This window comes from Fulmarus glacialis, unplaced genomic scaffold, assembly GCF_000690835.1.
Source record: "Fulmarus glacialis isolate BGI_N327 unplaced genomic scaffold, ASM69083v1 Scaffold46427, whole genome shotgun sequence".
NCBI classification, from domain to species: Eukaryota; Metazoa; Chordata; class Aves; order Procellariiformes; family Procellariidae; genus Fulmarus; species Fulmarus glacialis.
This window is the reverse complement of record NW_009224703.1, coordinates 5,839-31,219: the sequence shown is the minus strand read 5'-3', so window position 1 is coordinate 31,219 and position 25,381 is coordinate 5,839. Positions and strand designations below refer to the sequence as shown.

At 36.5% G+C, this 25,381-nt stretch overlaps 1 protein-coding gene across 1 annotated transcript; it reads left to right on the top strand.

Annotated features, from left to right (window-relative positions):
• Positions 1-810: 810 nt before the first annotated feature.
• Positions 811-25,381, top strand: LOC104070588 (protein FAM73A-like; the record flags this gene model as incomplete). Its single annotated transcript, XM_009582217.1, has 8 exons — positions 811-909; positions 3,750-3,927; positions 4,464-4,600; positions 4,861-4,987; positions 5,454-5,590; positions 6,352-6,475; positions 24,415-24,515; positions 25,318-25,381. Coding segments are annotated over exons 1-8 (967 nt in total), but the record flags the coding sequence as incomplete, so codon positions are not given.

Sequence of the window (25,381 nt, the reverse complement as noted above, 5' to 3'; positions counted from 1 at the left end):
GGGTTCGCTGCCCTGCCGAAGCCGGCCGGGCCCCGCTACGTGTCCCGCGGCAGGGAGAGGTCCTGCCCTGAGGAAACGCCTCCGGCGCAGCACAGCCCGCCTGGGGCCGGAGACGTCGGCGGAGGGAAAATAGCCGGTGCTTAAAGCTGACCGCTCCCTGGGCGTGTGGGCCCGCCCTTCTCTTTTACTTCCCTCCGTACCGCAGTTGCGGTCGTAGGCGTCAGGGGCTTCGCCTTGTGTTTAGTATTGGGGAGTAAGGGGGATGTTCCTTTTAATGGGGTAGATTACGTCAGGGTATAGTATTTATTCTTCATCATGTGTCTGCAAAAAAATTGAAGCTCTGAGTGAGATAAACTTTTTCTGGCCACTCTCAAATCTTTTAACTGTTTTAGCTGGCATTTAAATGTGTTCTTCCAACGACAGTGATCTTAGAAACAGGGTTGTTTCCATGTACGATCTAGAGGATATAAGAAGTTAACTGCCAGCTAATAAAGTAGACTGAGTCCTCTGTAGATCCTGGTTATACATACACAGGTCTCTGCACAGAGCAGTTGGAATGAATGAGGCCTAAGCTGAGCCAGCAAATTTGCTGTCTTCTCATTAAGCACAAGTCTTAACTCTGCTCAGAAACATCAGTCAAACAAGTCATCTACCTGTTATGTAACAGATTTGAGTTTGTACAAGAAAGCTGTCCCGGGCTTCTATTGCATAATTTAGTATGTATCCTTCGTTTGACAGGGTATTCCAGAGACCATCTGTGACTGTTTTCAAGATAGTTCCACTTAATGAGGTTATGGGAGAGAAGGAGCCATGTCAGAAGAAACTGTTACTGAGGCACGATTTTCACTGAAGACGGTAGCTTTACGGGTATTTCATCTTCCCCTTTCTTGGTATTATTCTCTTAACCAGGTAATATATACGTTATCTGAATATTGTCACTTTTGATACACATTTAGGAGTTTAATTGCAATGTTGTACTTGCTCTTCTGGGCTTAATATGAATTAAATTTGTACGGAATGTGTTGATTTTTAGTTTATTTAGAACACTGAACTAAAACAAGCGGGGTTTTTTGTCTTTTTTTGCTAATGAACGCTTAGTGCATCATCATACATCTGACTGAAGAGATTGCTTTATCTGCAGTGTCCATATGTCTTCATTTTGCAACAGCACAATGATTCTCATCAAATCAAATATCAAAATCCTCAAGTTGTCTTTTTGTTTTCCTGTAGATTTTTTTTAGGTATTTAAAAACCAAACATAACTGTCATTAAATTTTGAATGATACTGTTGAGTGTGGTCTGAAATAATTTCTAGATTAATTTGCTGACTGGTACTGGTAATCTGAATGGTAATTAATTAATTAGTGCAAATCAATCTCTTGTTCTAGTTTTCCAGTCACTTCGGTTTGATTAAATAAGTGGCAAATGACTAAAACTAGAACCACTAAAAGTGGTTCTTTAAAAACAGGCTGGTTTTTAAACCTGTTCTGTTCTTTTTGCTGGTTTTGTTTGTTTGTTTTCCTTATGGAAAGATCTTCACAGAAAATCTATTAATCACAGTATTTCCTTTTATAGATGGCCCTGGAGTGATTTATTTTTATTTTCTTTCATTGATATTATAGGTAGTTTTCGCTATATAAATAGCAACATGGATAGCAGTCACTCGAATTTGGGCACAGAGTACATTATGATCTCAGTTTTCAGGTTGACAAAAGCTGGAAGTATTGTGAAACTGATACTCCTTGTCTGCAGGGAATCATAAGATTTGTCCCTAGAGCACCTTCATGTCAAAGACAGGGAGGAGGAGCTCTACTTGTGTTGTAGAGATTCAGAGAAGAGTGTTAGTTGCCTATAACTACATATGTAATAAATGATAGAGCGAAATAAGTCAGAATTACTTGAGAAAATATTAAGGCTTCAGTTGTATCCCTCAAAAAATAAATTTCTTGAAGAGTGAGCCATATTCTGATGCCATAATACACAGGAGAAAAAAAAGGGTTTCTAGTTGGCTGTACAAAATATGGTCCAGTATTTTTTTCCATTCTGTGTATGCTGAATCATTGACAAGGATAACTAAAAGAAAAAAAATTGTTTATAGTTAAGAATGCCAATAATATTTTTTAAAAAACAGATTATTAGCAGGTCCTGATAAAGTTCTTCTTTTAAAACCCATGTCTTTAATATGACTGTATTATATTTTTATTGAATTAAATGCTTGTAAGCAAAAGCTATGTCATTTTTCATATTTGCATGTAAATGCTTTTCAAAGTTTTACTGCATATAAAACCAGAATGAGATATTCTCACTTAGCTGCATCTGATTATTTTCACATTTTTTCCTGTATTTACAATACTTGAAAATTCTCACCGCAAGATCACTGATTTCTTTTTTACGTTGCAGCATATTCATATCCTTTTTAAATACCATGTGCAACTCCATTATGTGCAACTATTAACTTTCCCCTCCTTATAGGTTTTCATTTCACTGTTAATTTGTTTATGATCATGCTTGTAAGCACAGACAAATTTTTAAAAATCCACTTAGTTCTTTGAAACTTTAGTTCTAGCATTTAATTCTGTGAGCTTCAAGGTTTTAATCTCAGTTATTTGGTTATTAACTCTCTTCTGTTAAATAGTCTAGTCTTTTTTCAGTATGTGTTTGTGCTGTGTTTCAGGGATTTCCTTTTCCTCACAGAGTACAGTATTGGTCAAGATACAGTGCCACTAAGGACAGGGTTCTCAAGTCAAAGGTGTTTGACTTGCTGATTGCAAACTCAATGCAGAGCAAGGCTTTCAATGCTTCCTTAAATTACACAACTCTGATAGTATTGACCAATTGCACAGCAACCAGGGACTGCCAGAGTGCAGTGGTACTCTGTGTGGCCAGCTCTCTCTCATGTGAGGAAACATGTTACAGAAGCACCATATTAGCCCCAAGGACTGCAGATCTGGTTTTCTCCCAGCAGTTTGTTTCTCAAGCAGCATAGATTTCCTAAAGATTTTGTGAATGTGGACTCTAGTTTCCAGTTAAATGGCTCTTTTCTTCCTTGTGTATCTTACCACTTTGAATTTTGTAAACTTTGTTAATGGCTTTTAATTCCAGTTGCTTGTATATATGGTTCTTATTTGCTAATTTAAATGTTTGTAAACCTATGACTGATCTATATCCAAAATAAAACATAACAATTAAAAAAAACAACTGGTTTATGTAGAGAAATATGTTTAAATGCATGTTCTTCCCAAATTGAAACACCATGCAAATGTTAGGGTTTGGATCTTCCACTCTTACACAGTGCACGAAAATAGTCTAGATATGAAGGGTGAGTTTTTTCTTAGAATTTTTTTGCTGTTAGAGAATTAACTGAAGCCCTGCATTGTCCTGGCATTAAAAAGAAATTTAAAACAAAGAAGTTTGTCGGAAAGTCATTTACTTAGATCCCCATAATTTGTGGATTTGCAATATACATTATAGTTTTTGGTGCTGCAATATGTGTCTCAGTGCAGCCACTCACTTTGTTGCACCAGCCCCTTTATAAACTCTCTTACCTACTGGCCATTGCAAATTTTGAGAAGCAGTTAGTCTATGTCCTTACTCGGAGTTGGTTGTTTCCCAGGCTATGTGAGAGCAGCATCTCGTATCTCCCTCAGACAAGCTATAGTCTACGTTGAACTTACCAAAAGGAGGGTACGAGGAAAGGTGGGAGTTAAGGAGCACGTATTTCCAATGAAGTCACACTCTTTTATTTTCAGATAAAGCTTTCCCCTGGGTTAAAGAAGCTGTTCACAGTAACAGCCGTGAGTGCAATATCTGTTATTTTTCTGGCCCATCATTTTAAAAGAAGACGTGGAAAGAAAAACAAGAAAGTGCCACCATGGGAACCAAGTCATCTAGTATTAGAGTGTACCAAAGCAGCTGCATCAGAAAAAGGTACGTGAAGGGACCCCCAATATTTTTTTGTTTTCTTGGAGGGGAAGAAAAGGGATGGGTGTGCATAACAGTGTGTAGTAGTAAAACAAACAATTTTCCTTTAATGCTGAGTAGGTTTGAATTGTTAAAGTAGAAATTGTGCAAGTTAAGAACAAAATTACAGTGTTCAATAAATAAGCTGGTCTTGTTCTCAAAGCTGAAGTTTTAATCATGAATTTGGATTAAAACATTTTTTTATCAATAGTGTATTAACAATGGGGTTTGCAGTTCTTGTGGACATATCTCAATACTGAGAAAAGATTTAAATTTTTATAGGATGGGAAAATAATTATGCTCAAAGGCATGTTTATTGTTATAGATATTGACTGTTTTAATTTGTAGTTTCTCATATAGAACTGAAAATAAAAGAATAATTGTTGTTTGCTTCTAAACTGGATTTTATTTAAAAGAGTAAATGCAATTCTTGATAGATCTTGCTAACAAAAGATACACTGATTTTTAAAGCTGCTGCAAACCCAAAACACTGTATCTGTTAGGTTCTAGTTGTTCCAGTAGTCGGCAAAACTTGACTCTTTCTCTGAGCTCTGCCAAGGAGAAAGGATCTCAGCCTTGTATCTATGCAAATGGAGGACTTTTCAGTAAATACTCCGGTTCAGTTCAGAGTCTGGCCTCGGTAAGTAAAAGTGTTTTAAAGCTTTTGAATGTCTGTTAACTTGCACTGCATATGCACCTGATGGTTTCACTGAGCTGAAACAACTTTCCTGAACAAGCTGCATAGATGGCTAGAGATGCTGAGAAGGCCATTGTACTTGCTACATACTAAAAATAGTTTCTAGATAGATAACTTGGATGTAATGTACTCTGGCAGGAATGTAGTTTTAAGGATACTCTGTATAACAACACTTCAAAATTTGTTTGTTTTTTTTTTTTAAGGTTCAGAGTGCCACCTCTTGTCACAGTTGTGCTTGTGCCAATTCTAATTCCTGGGATAAAGCAGATGAAGATGATATTAAGCTTGTCAATATTCCAGTGACCACACCTGAAAATTTATATTTGATGGGTAAGTTATAATAAGAATATTCAGCATCTACCAACAATGAATGTAAATAATTTATTGGTTTTGTGGCAAAGTGACTCTTAGACAATATTATTGTGGTGTTCTTTCACAGTGTCCTGTAAGCATATTCCATAAAATAATGAAATCTTACTTGATCTAGAGTTAGTTTTTTAAAATACATATTTTTTTATTTTTATATTTGTAGTAGTAAGCCATAGAATTATTTTAAAAAGTAAATAGGAAAAATAAACTGAACATTGTTGCTTTAATCATTTTGTAAACTTCTTTATCTTATTAAAAAGGCAGATTTTTTTTTTTTTTTTTAGATTGGGAATTGCTATTGTTTTAAAAACGTACATCTCTGCTATAATCATGCTTATTAGCTACATAGTTTCCTGAGACTCTAAAACGTGAATACATATGGAAGCTGTGTATTTGATGGAATGGAGGTATTCCTTATCTCCCCTAGGTATGGAGCTTTTCGAAGAAGCACTGCGTCGATGGGAGCAGGCACTCACTTTCCGTAACAGGCAAGTTGAAGATGAAGCAAGTTGTGGTTCCATTAAGCTGGGAGCAGGAGATGCTATTGCAGAAGAAAGTGTAGAAGTGAGTATATTCAATCTGTAATCTACTGTTGCTGCCTTGACAATTTGTTGCATTTTGTTACCTGAATCTTTTCAACTTCTAATTCAATTACCAAAACTGAGAATTAATTCAAATTTCCAATTTAGTGGCATTGCATTTAAAGGACATCTAGCATTGTTCCTTTTGATTTTTTTGGTTGGTTATTGGAGGAGGGTGGAGGAGGGGAAATTAGCTTTATTTACTTTTTTGGCAATTGCTTTTGCATCAGAGTTTGCTTCTGGATGGTATTATCAAGCTACCAAGCATACTAGTTCTCTGTACTTTTGGGTCATCACTTTCTTTTATGACTATGTGAGAGGATATCTGCTTAGCAAAGATAAAGGTCTTGGGAAAAATGATGAATTTATGAATATTCACAAGTAATGTGCTTGAACTTTGTATTCCTTTGTTCTTAAGAACTAAATGTTAAAAATATTTTGAAATAAACATACACCTGTATGGCTTTCATTATTTCTAGTGCAGTAAACATCACAGGTAATTTTAAAGTACTTGAAAACTTAGATTTTATTATTACAGTAAATAAAATATGTGTATGTTTAGAAAAGTGTGTATATTTTGGATGTTGAAGTATTCATCTGACAGTGTCCTTGTGTGCTTTGTAGGAAACTAATGTGGCACAGTGAGCTCTTTGAAGCCTTAATTTTCTTAGATTTTATAAAGGAATCTTAGACTGTAAAAAAAAAAAAACAAGAAAAAAAAGAACATCTTCTTTCTTCTTGCAGGATATCATTAGTGCTGAATTCATTCACAAGCTTGAATCCCTTCTTCAAAGAGCTTATCGTCTTCAGGAGGAGTTTGAGGCCACCCTTGGGGCCTCTGATCCTGCTTCTCTAGCTAATGATATTGGTGAGTACTCCTATTTCACATTTTTATTGCTTGTAATAATGACTCTTGCGGGGGAAGTCACTGAAATACCAACTGAGCAGAATTATATTTATCAGTAAATAAGCAGAAAAAAAATCAGGTTCTTTTCGTTATAATGGAATGTTTGATGTAGTGCTTGTATTTTAGGTAAGAATGGACTGAGAGGAAATTTTTTTCCTTACAGCTTGTCAGTATACTTCAGAATTTTCATAATACTTCTCTGCTTTCTGAAGTTTGTTAACTCGGGTATTTAAATATTTATGCAGTAAGAATATATGACCCTTTCTATAGCACGGGTGTATTAGTGTTTCAAAAGAAGTTTTATGTGTCTTTTGAACTGTCAAATTGTGTATGCATGCTGCGTTTTTTTGCCTGCCATAATTAAAAAAAAAAAAATTTACAAAAAACCAAACCAGCCTGAAACAGATATCCATTACTGAAGCTCTTATCCCTGGTGATTGAAATTTATCACAGTTATGAGTGACTAAAACCAGGATGTTACAGTGGCAAATATAAGAGTAGTTGCTGCCAGGCATGTTGATTAAATACAGATAGTTTGATTATTTTTATTTAAAGTACTGGTTTAAGATGTTCTTGAAGACTGATACTGTTATGCTCTTTCATAATTCAAGCATCTGAGCTCAAATAACTGTCACATTTTACAGGCAGAACATGCTCTGGGATTAGTTTTAGTCTGTAGTCTTGTTTGTTAGGCTTCAGCTTGACTGGCACGAGGTGGCAGTACTCTCGTCTCTTAGCCCTTGTGTTATCCTGCAACTACTAAATACAGCTCTGAGTAAGGTGGAAATTAAATACAGGTCAGAGCTGGCTTTCTGACATATCTGTGTACACCTGTTAATGTAATTCTTAAAGCAGAAAAGCATTTGGATGAGTTATTTTGGTGTCTGAAACCATAAGCCCTAAATAAAGTTGCAGTGTATATCCATTATTAAATTAGGAGTTTATTTGTAATTTCTATCTTCAGGCAAAATTAATAAAATGGTATTCAAAGGACTCAGTGTGATGTTCAGTGTGTTTAGTTACTGTTTTGCTTGGTTACCCTGGAAGTATTTTAAATCATTATTTTATTTTTTAGATGTGATAACTTGATTCTTGTTTACCAAGAATGTTCTGAGAATTGAACTCCTTTCAAATGTCCTTTGTGGAAATCATTTGTGATCTCTTGAGTAGAGGTCTGTTACTTTATTATGAATTTTATTTGTGCTGGCCCAGATGAGTTAGGAAAACAAGTAATGAAGTAGTTTAGTGAGCAGTATTTTCATTGTTCAGGCTTTGGGGCTTTTTCGTTATTATCTTGAATTCGTGGCTTGAACAGCAAGTAATATATTAGACAATGCTTCACTTTTCAGAATGCTGTCTTAGAATAGAAACAGAACATCATCATCTCAAACACTGTGGTGCTTGGAAGATTTAATACAGAGGATGGTTTTGTTCAATATTTGATATAAAAACATTTAATCACTCAAAATTTCTTAGATAATTTACTTTCCTATAGGATATGACAATTAGTGTAGTATATGAATGTTTGAAGTAGGATGTTTTTGGGATTGACGTTTTTTGGTAACTTTCATGGGGAGAGACAGAAAAGTATGTTTGGGAGAATCCTAGAGGCTCTCTTACAGGTTTATTTTTCTTTTTTTTTTTTTAATTTGGTAATTTAGTGAAAGAAGGAAAACTGCTGTCAACAAACATTCCTTTACTACCCCAAAATGTACATGTTAACATGTAATACTTACTTTGTTTCACTTCTGTTCAAAGCTTTGTATTACTCTTTTAGGAAGTATGCTGGTATAAACATTGATCACTTTTTTCCTTTTCGTGTGTGTGCGTGTGCCTGTGCACGTGCATATATTAAGAACAATAGGAATGGAAGGGTTCAAGAGCAACAACAATAAGTAAGTCCAAGAAAATCATAAAATTCCAGTGGCCAAAAGAAATATAGATAGTACAGCATTCTTTACACTACTAAGAATGACAATAATATCCTACTCCAAAAAACAAATGACAGTTCTGAACAGAAAGAGAAATGAAGGTGCTTCTGCTCTGTATTTGAAATGAATCAGGAATGTGTATGCATCTCTGACACTGATAGGAATGTATATCATTTGTAGCAAAAGAGGCAGCATCTGCTAAATCAGAATCAGTAGTCCTGGATGTTTTATACCCAAAAATTCTTAAAGAAGCTAGATAAAGAAAGCACCCTGATCCGTATGTTACTATGCACTAATCTTGGAAAGTGAAAAATGTTCCAAATGATTGGGAAATCGCCAATTTAGTTCCAAATCTTAAAAAAAAAAAAACCTAACAACCCCAAAACTTCAACACCCAAGTTAAGCGTCATGCCTGTGAAAAAATGGAATTGCTAATTTGCAGTTCTGTTACCACAGACAACATAATAAAAGATGTAATTAGTGCCAGTTGATATGGTTTCATGGTAGCTAGTTTTTCTTGGACTGTAGGTTTTTGAGAGATCTGCATTTTGGGGGATTGGTACAGCATACATTAGAGGATAATAATTAGCTCGCGGACATCAACATTTGTTTATACTTCTGTCCAGTGTTAAGGGAAAGGTTTGCTGTCTAGGGAAGATGTTTGGTCAAACGCTGTAATTTTATCAACTATGCAGTTGATGATAAAATCATTTGTAGAGCTAGAAGTTGATAAAAGAGTATCATTTAGGGCATCAAAAGCATTGAATTAATGAAAAGCAGTTTAGTAATACTGATCTGAATTATCTGTTTAAATGGTTACAATCTAACAATTTACATTTGAATCCAGGCAAGTATGGATTGTACATATAGATGGGAGATTTTGAAAGAAAAATAATAAACACTCTTGGCATGCATTAGGAAAATTATGCATCACAGTCAGTGTAAGTTCTCAGTACAGTGCTGTAGGAAAAAGACCATCGCTGATCTCTGGCTATGTGAAAAGGACAGCATCAGCATAGAGGCAGATACAGGATCTTGGTTTTGTATGGTTTTAGAATACTGTGTCCAGTTCTGTTCATATTTCAGAAGATACGGAAATACTAGACAGCTCAAAACAAGCCATGAAAATTATCCATGTTTTGGAAAAACAAGCTAATATGTGGCTTAAGTTGCATATGTCCAGCTGCTTAAGGAAGAAAATACTGAGAGGTGACTTACTTGTTCTCAATAGCTACTTACACATGGAAAAGGTATGTGGTGCTGGGGGATTTGTAGACCTTGTTGTCAAAATCATAACTAGATCCAGTTTCTGGTTGTTCAAGTGAAACAAGTTAAGTTCTGAGGCAAGTTGCCTCTGAAGCATGTTGGGAGTATTTCAGTGTTTTAGACAAAGATTTTTATTTTTTTAAATGTTGTTTTGAGGGATGTTTTTATTCCTCTTTGAGATGAAGGATGGACTTGGGGGTAAATGGTCATTGTGGTCTTTCTGGCTTTTAAGCATTTGCTTTTACTGCTGCTATTTTTACTTCTTCCGTGGGTCTTGGAGTGAACAAGAAAAAGCCATTGTTGTCCTTAATAGGTTCATAACACTTGCAGCTTGTTGTTAGAATACTTATAACCAGATCTTACGCTTCAGGGTTTTACCTGTTGACCCACAATGGTAATCAGAAAATGTTTTGCTTTGTTTTTTCTCCAATACACATCATGGTTAGATATAGTTTGTGGATTTTTCTTCCATTTTCTCCACCTGAAGCACTTGTGATTAGCCACAGCTGGAGACAGGGCTCTGGCAGTTGGACAAATGCTATCAAGTGTTATCAGGAGACTTGCTATATAAATATCTGACTAGCACTTCTTATTCAGAAATCCTAGGTTATAATGAGCTCCAAATTTGGTCAGGAAGGAAACTTACAAAAGTAAACATTTCCATCCATTTCTGGGTTTCAGTTCTCTCGTAAAATCTTCTGCCAAATTTCTGGGGCTCCTGAAACTACTCTCTCCCCTACTTGTCTACTAGTCACAGATGTTGCTCCTTCCCAAAACCTTTAAATGTTATTCTTCCCAGGTCATTATTTCCCTCTACCTAATCAAATTAAGATCTTAGTGCTGCCATTGATCGATCATACCACACACTTGCTTTCCATTTTGTGATCCCACTTACTAGTTGAAGTTGGTTGGCATGATAAACAGTTTGCCAAACAGCTTTAAGAAACAGCCTTCTGGAGGAGACTATGGTAGCATGCTATATCGGAGAGTTGGGAATGAGTTACCTGGGACCCTGCTGGAGTACAATAGCTTGTCACTGCAACCACTGTCTTTCATGATGTGGCCTGAAGTGCTTCTCTTCTGTCTGCTATGACAGGTAAAAGGTGACTTGACAGAGCAGGCAATCATCAGCTGAAGTGCTTGCATGCTGTAGTCTAATTAACTTTTGTTTGCTTCTTGTGTAAATTAGCATCTCCAAATGCTTTTTTTTTTTTTTCCTCGTTATATGTAAATTATTTATTTTCTCTTCCAGATATTTCTAAATATTCAACAGTGCAGAAGATACAGGTATAAATAAATAACTTTTCTCCCTGTGGGTAGAATTCTATTAATAGTAATAATAATAATAAAAATAATTGCAAATAATCATTTTCAACTCTGTACGCTATTGTTGAGTTATAAACAATGAATACAGCCCTGGAAAAGACCTGCATTTTAAATAGAAGAAATAGTGGAATGCAATTATGTTCATTGTTGTTGCATTCTCCACTGGACTTTCAGAATTATCATATAAACCAGCAAGCTAAAATAGGATTTCTATAGCAGAAATACTTCTGAACATGCAATTAAAACAAATATGTAGGGCTAAACTGCTGTTGTTTTTATGTTGATCCTCCTAGGACTGTGAAACAACATGGGAAGCCTAGAAACAGGCTTTCCTGAGGCAGGCAGAAGCTGCACTGAATCAGGAAGGAGGCAATTGGCAGAAAACTGTGAGAGAAAATATTCATCTTGCTATTTCTGAGTGGTGAATGTGAGGGGGTAGAGGGTTAAAAGCTTCCAATACTTTCTGTAGTCTGTCCTTGAAGAAAGTTCTCTTTTTTTTTCTTTTTTTCTTTTTTTTTTTCCTTCTTTTCTTTTTAGATCTTTTCTAGCAGACTGAAATGTTAGCCGAGCTAACTTGGGAGGAATGCAAAGAGTTAGGAGAGAAACAATAGCTGTACTTACGAGCAGAATTGCAGGTCAGAGGGGAAAATTCTCAAATTGTAGGGCTCCTTGTCAGTTCTGAATTCCTAATACTTCATATTATTTTGATTTCTACTGTAAAAAGGAATGCTAGCACTCAAACTAATGGTGACTTGTGTACACTGGCCCCTAAACTTTTTGATAATAATATTAAAACCTGTGCATTGATGATGTTTTTATTTTAAAAATACTTACTTTTTATTTTATATTAATTATACAATTTAAAACAAATTAATTGTTTGAGCTACTACAGTAAAAGATCTCTCACAAAGGTCTGTGTTGTTGATGGTTTTGTTGGAAGGTTTGTCTGTTTCTTTTTTTAATTTTCTTCTCACACTCAAAAGATATGCTTGGCATTTTTGAGAAAATAAGCACAGCCTTTAACCTAGTGACAAAACTCTTTGGAGAACATATTTACGTATTAGAAACCTTTTCTCCAGCTGCTCTTAAAGCAAACAAAAAAGTCTTTGCATAATCAATGAAGCTGTTGAAAGCTCATTTATATATATTTTATTAACACAGACTTCTATAATGTTTTACTGTCCATGGATGAATATCTAAGGCTTGTATTTTCCTTCCTGCCTCTGAAATATTAATGGAAAAATTTTAGTTTGAGAGTATTATGTTTTATTTGGTTATGCAGAAGAAATGTTTCTAATTCTCAGGCTCCGATGAGGAGGTGAGCAATTTGTAATAATTTACTTAGGTGCGCTTTAGTGGTACATACCATAAAATAATTTCGAAGTAGCGTAACTTTTTATGATAGCTTGAAAACTTCTGCTTGCTTTGTGGTCCTTGAAGGTAAATTTACATTAAATGATCTCTTTGTTTCTTGGAGAAGGACAAAACCTTTTTCTAATGGCTGAAACAGAATTGAAATTGAAACAAAAGAAAACAATAGCTTTTTAAAGTGTGGAAATATATTCATCCCAAGAAATGCTCTTGTAAAGGAGAGAAAACAATATTACCAAGTCTGAGGAAAAGCCCAGAAAAGTTATTCCAATCCTATTTAAAAAAAAAAAAAAAGCATATTTTGAACATAGTTCAGCTATTACAGTTTGTGGAAGTTCAGTAACTGCTGAAGCTTACTGTGTTTTACTGTGAGGTCTCTTGTATTGCAACTTATTGCTGCAACTCCTTCTTTCTGACTCACTCCGATACTCAAAGGGCAGATGTTTGAATTGGATAGTATGTCTTCTGCTATCAATAATATTTAAGACTTTCCTTTAAAGGCATATTTGTCCAATATTAATAACACTTCCTTTCTAAACCGCCTTCAGCAACATTCCTTACCAGAAAGCACCTAAGCAGAGAATGTTGAATAGTAGAGTAAGATGGATAGTCAAAAGTTCAACTTAAAACTGTAAACAAAAATATTTCTGCAAATGTTGTGTCTCTGAAAAGATTATAAAGCTTGGCTTTCTCAGCAATGCTCTTAATTTTGGCAATACTATACTAAAAATGCAAAATAGCTTTGTGTGGACCTGCAGTGAAATTACTGGTACTGAAAAAGATTAGTATTTGATAATCTGTATCTTTGTGTTGGTATTTGATAACCTGGAGTGTGTGTTTGCATTTATATTAAAAGCTGAAGCTTAGATGCCATTTAATTGCATAGTAAAATAGATTAGCTGAAGTCCTTTCAGCAGTGGCTCAGGATAATCTTACTGTACACTGAACCAGCGTTGGAGAACTCAAGGTCACTTACTTTACTGTATGTTAGTGGGGGGTGATAGAAATTTCTGAAAACACTTCCAATAAGATCAGAAAGAGAGTCTGTTTCTGATTTTCGAGGACCCTTGTTACCATTTGCCCAACAGCTTTGCTCTTAGATGCAGCCGTGCAGGCTATTTATACCCCTTGTTGCTTTTCCTTAAATGGCATCCCTGAAACCTGTCTTCTTTCTGTCCACACCAAAGCTCCTGTTTAAGCCCTTGTCTCTCTCACTTCTTGACTCCTGCTGTGTTCTCATGTCTTGCCTTGTCCATTTAAAACTTGCTTCTCTCACATGGACTTAACTGTTGTTTATAAAAATCACCTTTGCTTGTTTTTCTGACCAGATTATTCCTTTCCCTTAAGCTGTCTCTCTCCATCAGGAGCTTCTCTTCAAATGAAATACAAGCAATTCCTCCTTTTAGCACTAAAGGCTGCTCATAATTGAGCCACAGTCCACTTACCTGATTTAATTTTCCAAACTTTGTTCAGTTAGCTGTTCCTGTGCTTCCTTGCTCAGTCCTAACACAAAATCCTTCTGCTATTTCTCAACTGTTTCTGCTTGTTCCTTACAACATGTGAGCAGCTGCAATCGTCTCTTTCCCAAGATCTCTTCTTAGTGTGTTTCCTGGTTCCATATAGTTACCTGGGCAAACTCTGATTACTTTCTCCCTCTTTTTCCTTTCTTCTCTCCCCATCAATTTTAAATGCCTGATAAAAAGGGGGAAATAAAATGAAGCTGTTCCAGTTCCTTACATGAGTAAGGAACGTTTGTACAGCAGTTTATGCCGTTAGTGCCCCACAGTACTACTCAAGTAGGACTAGTTAACGCATGCTGTGCTATCTGTTTATAACTTACCCCACAACAGCGAACACACATGACTAACACTACTTTAAAGGCATATTTTTTGAGCATTGCTTTTGCATCTTTTTTTTGGCCATTCTAGTGCTTAGTTTTAGTCAATAGCTTCTCAATTTTTTTAAACCTTTTAAAAAAGTACACATATTTACCTTCTTTTTGTCTAAAGAAAAGTGATCATTTTCCCCACACATCAGGGCTTGATGTAATAACCACTTGCCTTCATTTTGAACACTTTTCAAAAGTGATGTGTGGAATAAGTGGAAACAGCCTTCCAAGGCAGGAAGTTGCTTCCCCCCCTTCCCCCTCATGTTCTTGTGGTATATTCTTAACAAGTTATAGTTTACAGATTCTTTTTCTTACTAAAAAGGATGTATATACACTTAACTTCTATGTGTTTATATACATTGTGAGTATAAATGTTCCAGAGGCAGGAAAAATCATACCAGACAGATGGCAAGTAGTGAGGGCAGGATAAGTATTTATTTTTCTGGCTGGAGTATCGCAGTGTGAGGTTATATAAACTGATGATCAAGAACATGTTTTGGCCCATAGGGCTAATTCCTGTTTTAGGACTTTTACTAAAACAATTTATTCTTGCATTAAAGTCTATTTTTAAGAGAGGTTTGTGTGAAACATTCTTGGGCAACATGAAGGAAGGAGAGCCAGAATGGGGTGGGGGAGATACAGACAGTGATAATTCAGAGTCTGAAAAGACTTCAAAGGTAATCAGCTCTCTTAGCTTGGTAGCTTAATCTTGAAAGTGTAGAAACAACATTTTGAGCTTTTCCTATTGCTTTTGAGCACAATATCAAAATAGAATATTGACAGAATTGTATAAAATCAGCAAATGTAGCTCTCTGCACTATAGTTTCTTTATTAATTCAATAGTTCAGTTAGGACTAAACTAAAACTTCTGTCTGCAATTTATTTTCCAGGGCTTAAAATGAAGACATTGTGTCTGTGTGTGCACGTGCAAAAGCTAAAAACTTTTCTTCACTGATGTGTCTACTATGTTTAAATCTTGCTGCCGTTTAAATCAAAGGCTCTGACCCATCAGTCTGGCATAAATGGCTGTAGCGTGTTCACATAGCAGTCTTCAACAATTGCTGTTTACTGGGCTTGTTATTTAGTACTAACCATATCCCATCACTACAGCAATACACATTTATTTACCAGGCATATAGTTTGTGGGTTTTGTAATTGTTTACCCTGTAGCTGGGAGGCTCAAGTAGCTTGCGTAAGCATTTCATTCCTAAAGGCCTTTTTATATCTTACAATTTTCTTAAACTTTTGTTTCAGCTTGAAACGTTTTAAAGTTGAACCTATATGTGGGAGTAAATCTATTTTTGTGGAAAGTTATAGCAAAAGGTTCTGTGAACAATAACAACAGAGGGAGTAAAATTTATTATTTATGTGTCATTTTTCTCTCATGCATGTATTTATGCAGTTAATTACTAAAACTGTTACAAAAAATTAGCTGGGTTTGAGATGTGTTTTATTTCTCTTTTGATGGCTGAAGCTAAACTTATTTTTAATAAATTACTGTCAGTTCTCTAATTCTTCGTGGGATATTTGGTCTGTGCATTATGTCCCACTTTACCTAATAATCCTGTTTGTAGCAAAGTGCTGTAGTGTAGCTAGCTGATTCAAGAGCACATGTCGATTACACCAGGGTTTATTCTCTCTACTGCTATTTAAAGCTGCCCTTGTTCTACATGCAGATATGCTGCAAGTATTTAAAGGTGAACATATACATATTTCCAGATAGCCTAAATTATGTACATTCTTTATTATTCAAGCTTTGCTTTATTTTACTTTACTCTAATTTACCACAGATAACTAATATATTGACTAGATAGCAGCTTTAACTACATCTGTTTGAGTAGCTGCTAATCAGTGTCGAGCTATCTTCCAGGGTCAGGTTGCACTAATCATTACTTACATTATAACTCAAGTATTAATATGTTGTTGCTAATGCATTTAGCAACCTTATAGTGTTACTAATTTGGTTTTTAATTTAAGTTTGGTAACTGGTGTTACTTAGTAAACTAAAGGTTCTGAGGAACAACTTCTTCATTCAATACAACTTTTTAAGGATTCTTATCTCATTCTTTCCTACTCTTGGGGGCAAGTGGAGTGCAAGCAGGCCCCAAACACTACGGCACTTACGATATTCTTTAAGTCTTAATGTTTAAAGTTAAGCATGTGTCTTGCTCATTTAGGTTCTTAACTGTATGCTGTGTGCAGCTGGGTTTTCAGAAGCCACAGAAGCCAGCCACATTCCCGAGCAGTTTCACTGGAGTCTGCAGAAGTCTGTAAGACAGTTCTGCCCTGAAATTCAAGTGAAGACTAGGATTATTATGCTGTTACTATTTGCCTGTGTCAAATATGCTAGAGTCTCCATTCTGAATACAGAATCTATATGTTAGTCCAAATCAAATATATATATTTGCATCTTCTGATGTTTATTTCCGTGAGGATCACCGGTTATATAGTTGGTTCTGTCTTTCTATCTTTCTATTAATTCTGGGGATAGAAAGTTATCAATCTTTCTTTTGTGATGCTGTCTTCATACATTTAAGCGGAATTACCAACTGCTTGACAGTATATTTTTCTTTTAATGGAAGAACAAATGAATATGTGGGTTCCTTTTGTCAGTCTGTCTCACTTGCTTTGAAATGTCAACGTCCCTGAAGCATAATATACTGGCTAAAGAAAAACCTTTCCAGCAATCTTGTGTTTAAAATTTTACTTTGAAGAGAACATGTTGGATGGTCCCATACCCTTGTGCTGTGTCCAGCAAAATAGTCTATATGCTAGCATACTAATTGTTTACTCTTTCCTTTTTTTATATAACAAATTAGGAAACTTTATAAAGCAACAGGTTTCAGGAGCTGAGCAACAGTTGCTGGTTATTCTTGTCCTTTTTCGTCACTGCGTGTGCTACTATCTGCTCTTCTATGAAGAGATGCATGGTGGGAAAGCCGAAAAGGTGGCAGTGAACTGCCTTGGAAAGAAGCAAGAGATACTGCTAGTAATGCACTTGTGTAAACATCTTGCTTTAAGTACCCACTGATTTCAATAGACTTACACAGGTGTAGTAGAACTGAGGCCAAAGGGATAAGGTCACTTACTTTTGAGACTCCTCTCTCAAGTCTGGTGAGAAGACTTTTCTACCTAACCTGTTTATGGAAGGCCTCTGGCACAGGAAAGGTATTAAAGGAGCTAATTCTAGATGTGTAAGCCTTGAAGTTAACCTTGTACTTCCTTCTCCTGTAAATAATGACATTGCATTTTGAATCTGCTCTGCATCACAATGAGTTAACGTGCTGTCATGCTGAATGTGGCTGAACAGACCATTCCATTGTCACTAGAAAGTGTCTGCGCAAAAATAGCAGTAGGTTGTGCTTGTTTTTAGGATGTGAAGAACTAAGAAAAGGCAGTGACGTTCAAATCTGATGACGAAGGTATCTGGCAGTCTTCACAGTGCTGTGCTATAAATCCCCAGTGGACAGCCTACATTTTAAAACGGAGCACTGCTTTGCACTGGAATTCAAACTAGACTTTGCTGTGGACAAAGCAGATGTGATGCTTTCTGAACTACATGAGAATGGAGTACCCCTGTGAAGAGGAAACAGACAACTTTGTGTTGCACATCCATCTAAATAGACCCTGTCCAGAATAGACAGCTGAGCAAACTTGATTGCCAGATCTTCTCTCTCAAATCAAATACAAGTATGGAAACTGTTACCTAAACTATCGGACTTGAAAACAGGAGGGTGGTCCGAAATCAAATTCTTCTGTAAAGGGTAGGGATTTAAACCTTAAAATCAGGGAAGATCCACTGATTTTTTAGCTTCAGGGTAAAGAAAAGACGTTGCAGAAAACTGTAACCCTGTGTAAATGTAGAACCTTATAATGTGCAGTTATGAATAAGTTTACATTTTCAAAGAAACAAAAAGCTGCATGGTAGTTAAGATCTAACAGTGACACGTAGTTTACACAGGATATACATCTCAAATCTGTTTCAGGATCATATGTCTATGTCAAGCAGAGTCAGAGCAGTAAACCAGAGAAGTGAACGTATGCATATATTTATTTTGTGTTTACTAAGCTGATTTCTCAGCTATCAGCATATATGATGTGTTAGTTCAGGTTATAAAATACCTGGAAGGCTTTTATGTGGACCTTGAAGATTATATCTGTACTTGGAAACAATTATAAAAGCTCTGTTGAGTCAACTTTTACCAAGGAAGTAAGATTTTGCACAAAAACAGAAGATTATTCTCTGCATGAAAACTAGTAAGGTATTTGTTAATTTGAAGGCTCAGCAGCAGTTAGCTCAGCCAAAGCTTACCTTGAAAAAGGTCTGTGAGTACTAGGACGAGAGGAAATGGCCTCAAGTTGCGCCAAGGGAGGTTTAGACTGGACATCAGGAAAAATTTCTTTACTGAAAGAGTGGTCAGGCCTTGGAACAGGCTGCCCAGGGAAGTGGTGGAGTCACCATCCCTGGAAGTATTTAAAAGACGTGTAGGTGAGGCGCTTAGGGACATGGTTTAGTGGGCATGGTGGTGTTGGGTTGACGGTTGGACTCGATGATCTTAGAGCTCTTTTCCAACCTTAATGATTCTATGATTCTATGAAATTGCAAATACTAAGTACTTGGTGTTGTCCCGTACTCTGTTTTCCCCAGTTCTTCCTTTCCATTAGACCACTGCTTTGGTTGCTAAGTTCCTAGTCAAATACTGGTGAGCAGAAGCTGTGTGTTCACAACAGGGGCCTATTGGAGGTATGAGCGCATACTGACAGCCAGGCTGGGTGATTGTACAGCACTGGAGTGTCTTTTTGGGGGTTTGGTGGGGGTGGCAGGAGTGTTGTGTTGTTTTGTTTGTTTTTTTTATTTAAAGGAATCTGTCACTTCAGTTTGCATCAGAGCAGTCACAACAAAGAACCATGAGACATGTTTAACTCATGATACATGCTGACGTGCTGGTAGAGTGCAAGATTTGGTTAGATATTTTTAGAAGTCCCTAACCTGAAATATATTTTTATGCTGAAGTCAATAACAGCTTTGTTTATATACAGTGAGGTGAGGTGCCTCCAGCTATAGGTACTTTCTTGAACCCAGGTTTTTGTGTAATTTAACAATAACTGTTAAATCCAGAATGATCTGTGTGGGCACCCTGGTCTGTCCTTGGCTTGCCTTTTTTAACCTGTTGCTGTATGATCCAGTCATCAGAAGGTGCCATCTGAAGGTTGGGATTGTTTTCTTTTTGTAAGTACGACATAAAGTAAAATTCACTGCTTTCTAGGTGCATCCTGTAAGACTTCATGTAATACATTAGTAGCTACTTGGTAGGACTGATGATTTTTTAATGAATATTCAGTCAACACTCTCAGAGTTATGACTATTTATAAACATAAATAAAGCTGCTTTTGGATGCTTCAGCAACAGTGTTGACAAACCACTGTGCCACTTGTGACTAGCTAGAAGACTCTGACACATTCTCTTGAAACTGAATTATGTAGTAATTCATGCTTCTGTGCTCTCTGAACTTGATTATTGTAATTCCTTTGTCTAGGCATGAAGCCACACATCTAAGGGGCCTGACTAGCACACAGTACAGTCGCTGGCTGTGTGGTAGCCTGGCAGAATACTGGGACCCTGCTGCTCTTGGGGTACCCTGACTTTTCATAAGTGGATTCCTTTGCAAGGTTTTCTCCTCTTCAGAGCCTATCAAGTCTCTCATTTTTCATCCTGTTTTCCTGCTCATGATGTGTAACTGCACTGATGTTCCACTGAAATGGGAGGGCTGGGGAAAATAGGGAACCATGGCTTTAATGGTGGCACTGAGAACTGAATTCCGTAATTCCCAGTGAGTTCTTTGCCAGTGGGTAACTACTTTCCTTTTTTAACTGCTGCATCTAAGTGCCAAACTCACTTGTGAACTCATGCCATGTTTCATTCACATTGGAGGGAAGATAACATATAAATAGTTTTCAGGATTTTAAAACATTATGTGAAGGTGAATATTTCCTAATTGAATGCTAAAAGGTTAATTTGTGTGCAGTTCCATCTCTAAGGTCAGATTTTGCTCCGAGAATTTAGAGGATTAGTTTTGTGGTCTGTCTTTATCACAGGAACCTACCAGAGCAAAGACAAATAAATATTCTAGATTAGTACTCTGTGAATAGGTGTGAAAGTAGCTTTGTTCTGGTTTGGGTTTTTTTTTAGCCTGCTTGGTTTCAAATAGTTGTTTGCAAAATCTTACAAAGCTAGGATTAATTTCACAAGCTTTAGCAATACTCCATATTCTTAGCATTTTTTAATACCCTTAATCTAACTTCAGAACCATGTATGCATTTTAAGGCATTACAACCAAGAGTCTTTATGGCAATTACTGTTGTCAGTATCATGTCTAAAGCTCTACTTCATCCTCTTTACAAATATAAATGAACCCAGAATAACTCCCTGGCTTCTCAAATAAGTAAAGTATATTTGAAGTTCACATACTCGCTAGTATTCCTTTCCTGAAGGCATTAGACTATATAAGAGCTAGGGATGACTGTATGAGCAGTTGCAGCACGCTGGTGGGTGGGTTCCTCTTGCAGCTGTTCATTCCAGGAGTCTCATTGTGCTGCTGTCTCTTTTTTTTCATGTTCTTGTGTCTAAGAATGTTCTCCTGGTACTTGCCTGGTATGTACTCCAGCTGTAACTTAATTTTCACCCTAACGTTTTCATAATAGTGTGCTCTCTGCACAGCATGGGTATTGATAAGCACCTGCTTGGCTAGGGGTATTTTCAGGTATTAGGGTGGTGGTGGCCTGAAAGTCAGAAATAGCTGACGAGGCTGTTTTGTTTTCTTTGGGGAGGCTGTGCTTTGTATGCACATATCACTTGCCAAAGGTATAATTTCACTCAGCATTACCAACCTTTTTTTAATCAAATTTTTTTTGTCATAACATGCAAATTTTGTGTCTTTTTTGTAGTAGTGAGAATTTTCTTTGAGTGAAAACAGAAATTCCATATTCAACTAACATGTTAAAAACATACTGGCTAGGTGACAGTTTTAGGCCCAGATTAGAAAACTTGGAATTATGACTTCTTCAGCAAATACAGATGTATTCAAAATCATTCTCTCTAGAGCTTCATGTAATCTGTAGCAGGCTGGATGCAAACTCTACAGAAGAACCTCTGATTCTGTGGTATTCTGGGCTGGAACCTGTGTGGTTCCTTCATTTACACCAATTATTTTTTTACACCTATGCAGAATAAATTTTAGTGAAGTAGCATTATCCCCATTTATATGTAATCAATCACATAGCCCAGTGTTAAATACTTCAGTGTCAGTTTGGGGATATGTTGTTGTCATTGAGCTATAAACTCACATGTAGCAGCAACAGCACAGTAATTATCAGACAATATAGAATCATAGAATAGTTTGGATTGGAAGGGACCTTTAAAGGTCATCTAGTCCATTCCCCCTACCATGAGCAGGGACATCTTCAACTAGATCAAGTTGCTCAGAGCCATGCTAACCCCATGCTCAGATGGGGCATCTAACACCTCTCTGGGCAACCAGTTCCAGTGTTTCACCACCCTCATTGTACAAAATTTCTTCCTTATATCTACTCTTAATCTACTCTCTTTTAGTTTAAAACCATTCCCCTTGTCCTGTCACAACAGGCCCTGCTAAAAAGTTTGTCCCCATCTTTCTTATAACCGCCCTTTAAGTATTGAAAGACTGCAATGAGGTCTCCCCGAAGCCTTCTCTTCTCCAGGCTGAACAACCCCAGCTCTCTCAGCCTTTCTTCATAGGAGAGGCGTTCCATCCCCCTGATCATTTTCATGGCCCTCTTCTGGACCCGCTCCAACAGGTCCATGTCTGTCTTGTGCTGAGGGCTCCAGAGCTGGACGCAGTACTCCGGATGGGGTGTTACCAAAGCAGAGTAGAAGGGCAGCATCACCTCCCTCGACCTGCTGGCCATGCTTCTTTTGATGCAGCCCAGGATATGGTTGGCCTTCTGGGCTGCTTGTGGTCGTTGTCGGCTCATGTCCAGCTTGTCATCCACGAAGTCCTTCTCGGCAGGGCTGCTCTCAATCCCTTCATCCCCCAGCCTGTATTGATATCCCAAGGCTTGAGGCTTCAGTCCATGGTATAGTTGGGACTTCCCTATGAGGGTGGTGGAGATGTTCTTGGACTATGAATAAGTTGATATATGAGACTACTTGACAGCTGCACTTTGTGTACATAAGAGTTGGGTCCTTACCTTAACATCTTCATTAAAGCCATCAGTAAGATCTTTATCAGTATGGCCCACACTTTTATCTCGTTGGATTTTGTAATTTGCATTGCTACTTATGAATATAGCTATTTATTTCTCATGAAGTAGGTGTTGCATGTTGCCTACAGACTGGGAGGATCAGGAAAATAATATTTCTTTGGATTGCACTTGAACCAGGTGCTAGAGGGCTTTTCTAACTGTGAGATGTAGAAACTTTTGCTCTAATTGCAAATTTATTATGGAGAGTAACTTAGCCAAAAGGAGAGGTTCAGTGGAAAAAATCTGCAACGAAGCTATACATCCCTGTATTATCCCCATGTTTAACAGTATTATTGCAGTTTCAGCAACTGGTTATGTGAAAAAGTGATATTAGAAAAGCATTTAATGTAATATTAGAGGGGGGTTCATGCAAATTATGAGCTAGAAATAAGGAAGCATCATGTTACCTGTCTGCTCTTACCAGACCTCAAGCAAATGCTTCACAAACCACAGTTTGGTTTTCTGTTCCAACTCTTCAAATTCCAGTATGTGATTGTTTCTCAACCAACTTGGATGCTGCTGTACTTTTCCTCTTGGTTTTAAGAGGTCAGAAAAAAGAACAAACTATTAAGAATGATCTGAAAAAATCAGAGACTTTCATATGAATATTGGTGAAGTTGTTAATACAAGTTGGAATCTGCCTAACTCAATCTAGTAAAATCTTTGTCCAAACTTTTAATGATTTTTTCCCTCAGTTAATAGTCTCAAAGACAGATATTTATTGTTATGTGCAATTTTTGAGCTGTCATTCCAAGTCCATAACTAATAAAACCGTAACAACCACCGAAATAATAGTTAAGTTATGTGGATTTGTAACATTTCAATTGATGAGTAAACCATTCCAGTATATTGGCATTTGGCCCCTTTGCTATGTAATAGTGTTTTTTATGAAGCATTGCCGTAGCAACAGATCTGGATGACATTGGGTAGCTGGTTGCTGCTGACTGTTGGAAATAAAACAGACTTTTAGCAACACATGTGTAATGTCTGAAGGCAAAGTAACCCAAAACAAATGCCTGTGCTCTACTGAGAACGTAATATGGGGCACATCAAGCCGAAGTCTGACTTACTGACTTACGGGTTTAATCCTTCTGTGAAAGTGTTTCTGTATGGTGAAAACAAAACCATGTATGCTAGTGATATGTGCGACAGTTGAAATCTGACAGTAAAATAAAGGAAAACTGAGAGAAACTATATTGCAGATGACTTTAAGCATAAAATATCAGCTATTTTAAAGGCGTTAAGAATTCTAGTACTATAGGAAATGCTTCTGGATGTGTTAATTCAATGGAAAAGCTTGTTGGGGAAAGAGGATACAGAGAAGATTAAAAACTTCACTTGCTCTCCTGAAGAACCAGCAAATGAAAAAAGGCATGAGAACTAGAAAATGAAACTAATTCAAGTGAAGCTGAAACCTGTTTTTTATTAATGGCTTTTATTTAGAACAGTATTTCTTGGTTACTAAAACATTGAGCATTTGTTATGTAACACAGCCAATTTAAAAACTTAACAGAGGATTTAGATAGCAAAGTGATATCTTTAGATAGAGAGATCTTCAGAAGTCTATCAAAGAAAAGGCAAAATCCCTGGGGAAATATTTTTTTCTTCTCTCTTTTCATTGCAGATGATGTTTGTAAGTCCACTTTAAAGACAGAAGAATAGAGTCACCTTTATATATTTTAGCAGGTCATAGGAGAATTTACTCTCATAGTAGTACAATGTTGTGCCGTCCAAATGAAGTACTACATTAAAGTATACATGAAACACACTTTCAAGACTTAAATGGAATTTTCTGATAGACAAATAATTGGGTTGGTTTTTTTTTTTTTATTTTAAAGATAAAAATACAGACATTACTGTAAAGGATAATACGGATGATTTCTGCCTTCGAGATACATTAAGCATTGCATCAACGGACTCCTTTGTTTCCACAGCTGAGGTAAGACTCTTGGAGATTGCTTCTTTAAAGATTCGTTGATCTATTTGAACAGTGAACAGAAGAATCTTAATTTTTGCTAATTATTTTAAGCAAAGTGTATTTCTCTTACAGGGGAAAAAAAGAAGCTTTCGTTGCTTAGTTGTAAACAGCTTCCTAGCAGTTCAAGTAATGAAGTTGAGATCAATTTGCTTATCTTTTTTTTTTTGCGCACTGGCAGAATGTTTCCCCAACTCCTTCTAAAAAGAAGTTGCTTTTGAAAAATATATCGGATTTTCATGAGTGAAGAAGCACAATTAATTGAAGCTATAGTAGTTCCTTCCACCATGAGTTGCATTTTTATATTCTCTTTTTTTTCCTATTCCCTTACCGTAATATAAAGACATATGAAGAAAGCTTTGTCTTTTTTGGAGTTGTGTTTTTTTGGAGAGGAAATTATTAGAAATTGACAGCTACCTATTTTAGTACGTTCCATGCACAGTATAATATACTTCATCTAACTTTCCCTAATCTTCTTGGATAAGACCACAAAGGTTACATAAAGAAATAATTTTTGGATAACAGGGCATTGTCTATTAGCTGAAATCTGCTACAGCTCCCTTGAAGTATTTGAAAGAATTTTATATACAGTAACACAGTTATTTGGATGAAGAATATCTCCTTTTATAGTCTCTCAGGAGCTGAAATGATCTTGAATAGCACTCTTCTCCAAATTACAGGAAAGGCAATTGGTCTCAATAGATACATTCTGTGTTAGATATTGCTATCATGTATGCACTACAACGAAGGTACTAAACTCAGACAGTTGCAAAAAGAGAGAGAATTGCATACACGTTCTTTGCAATTATCTTTTGACTGTCTATTGTATG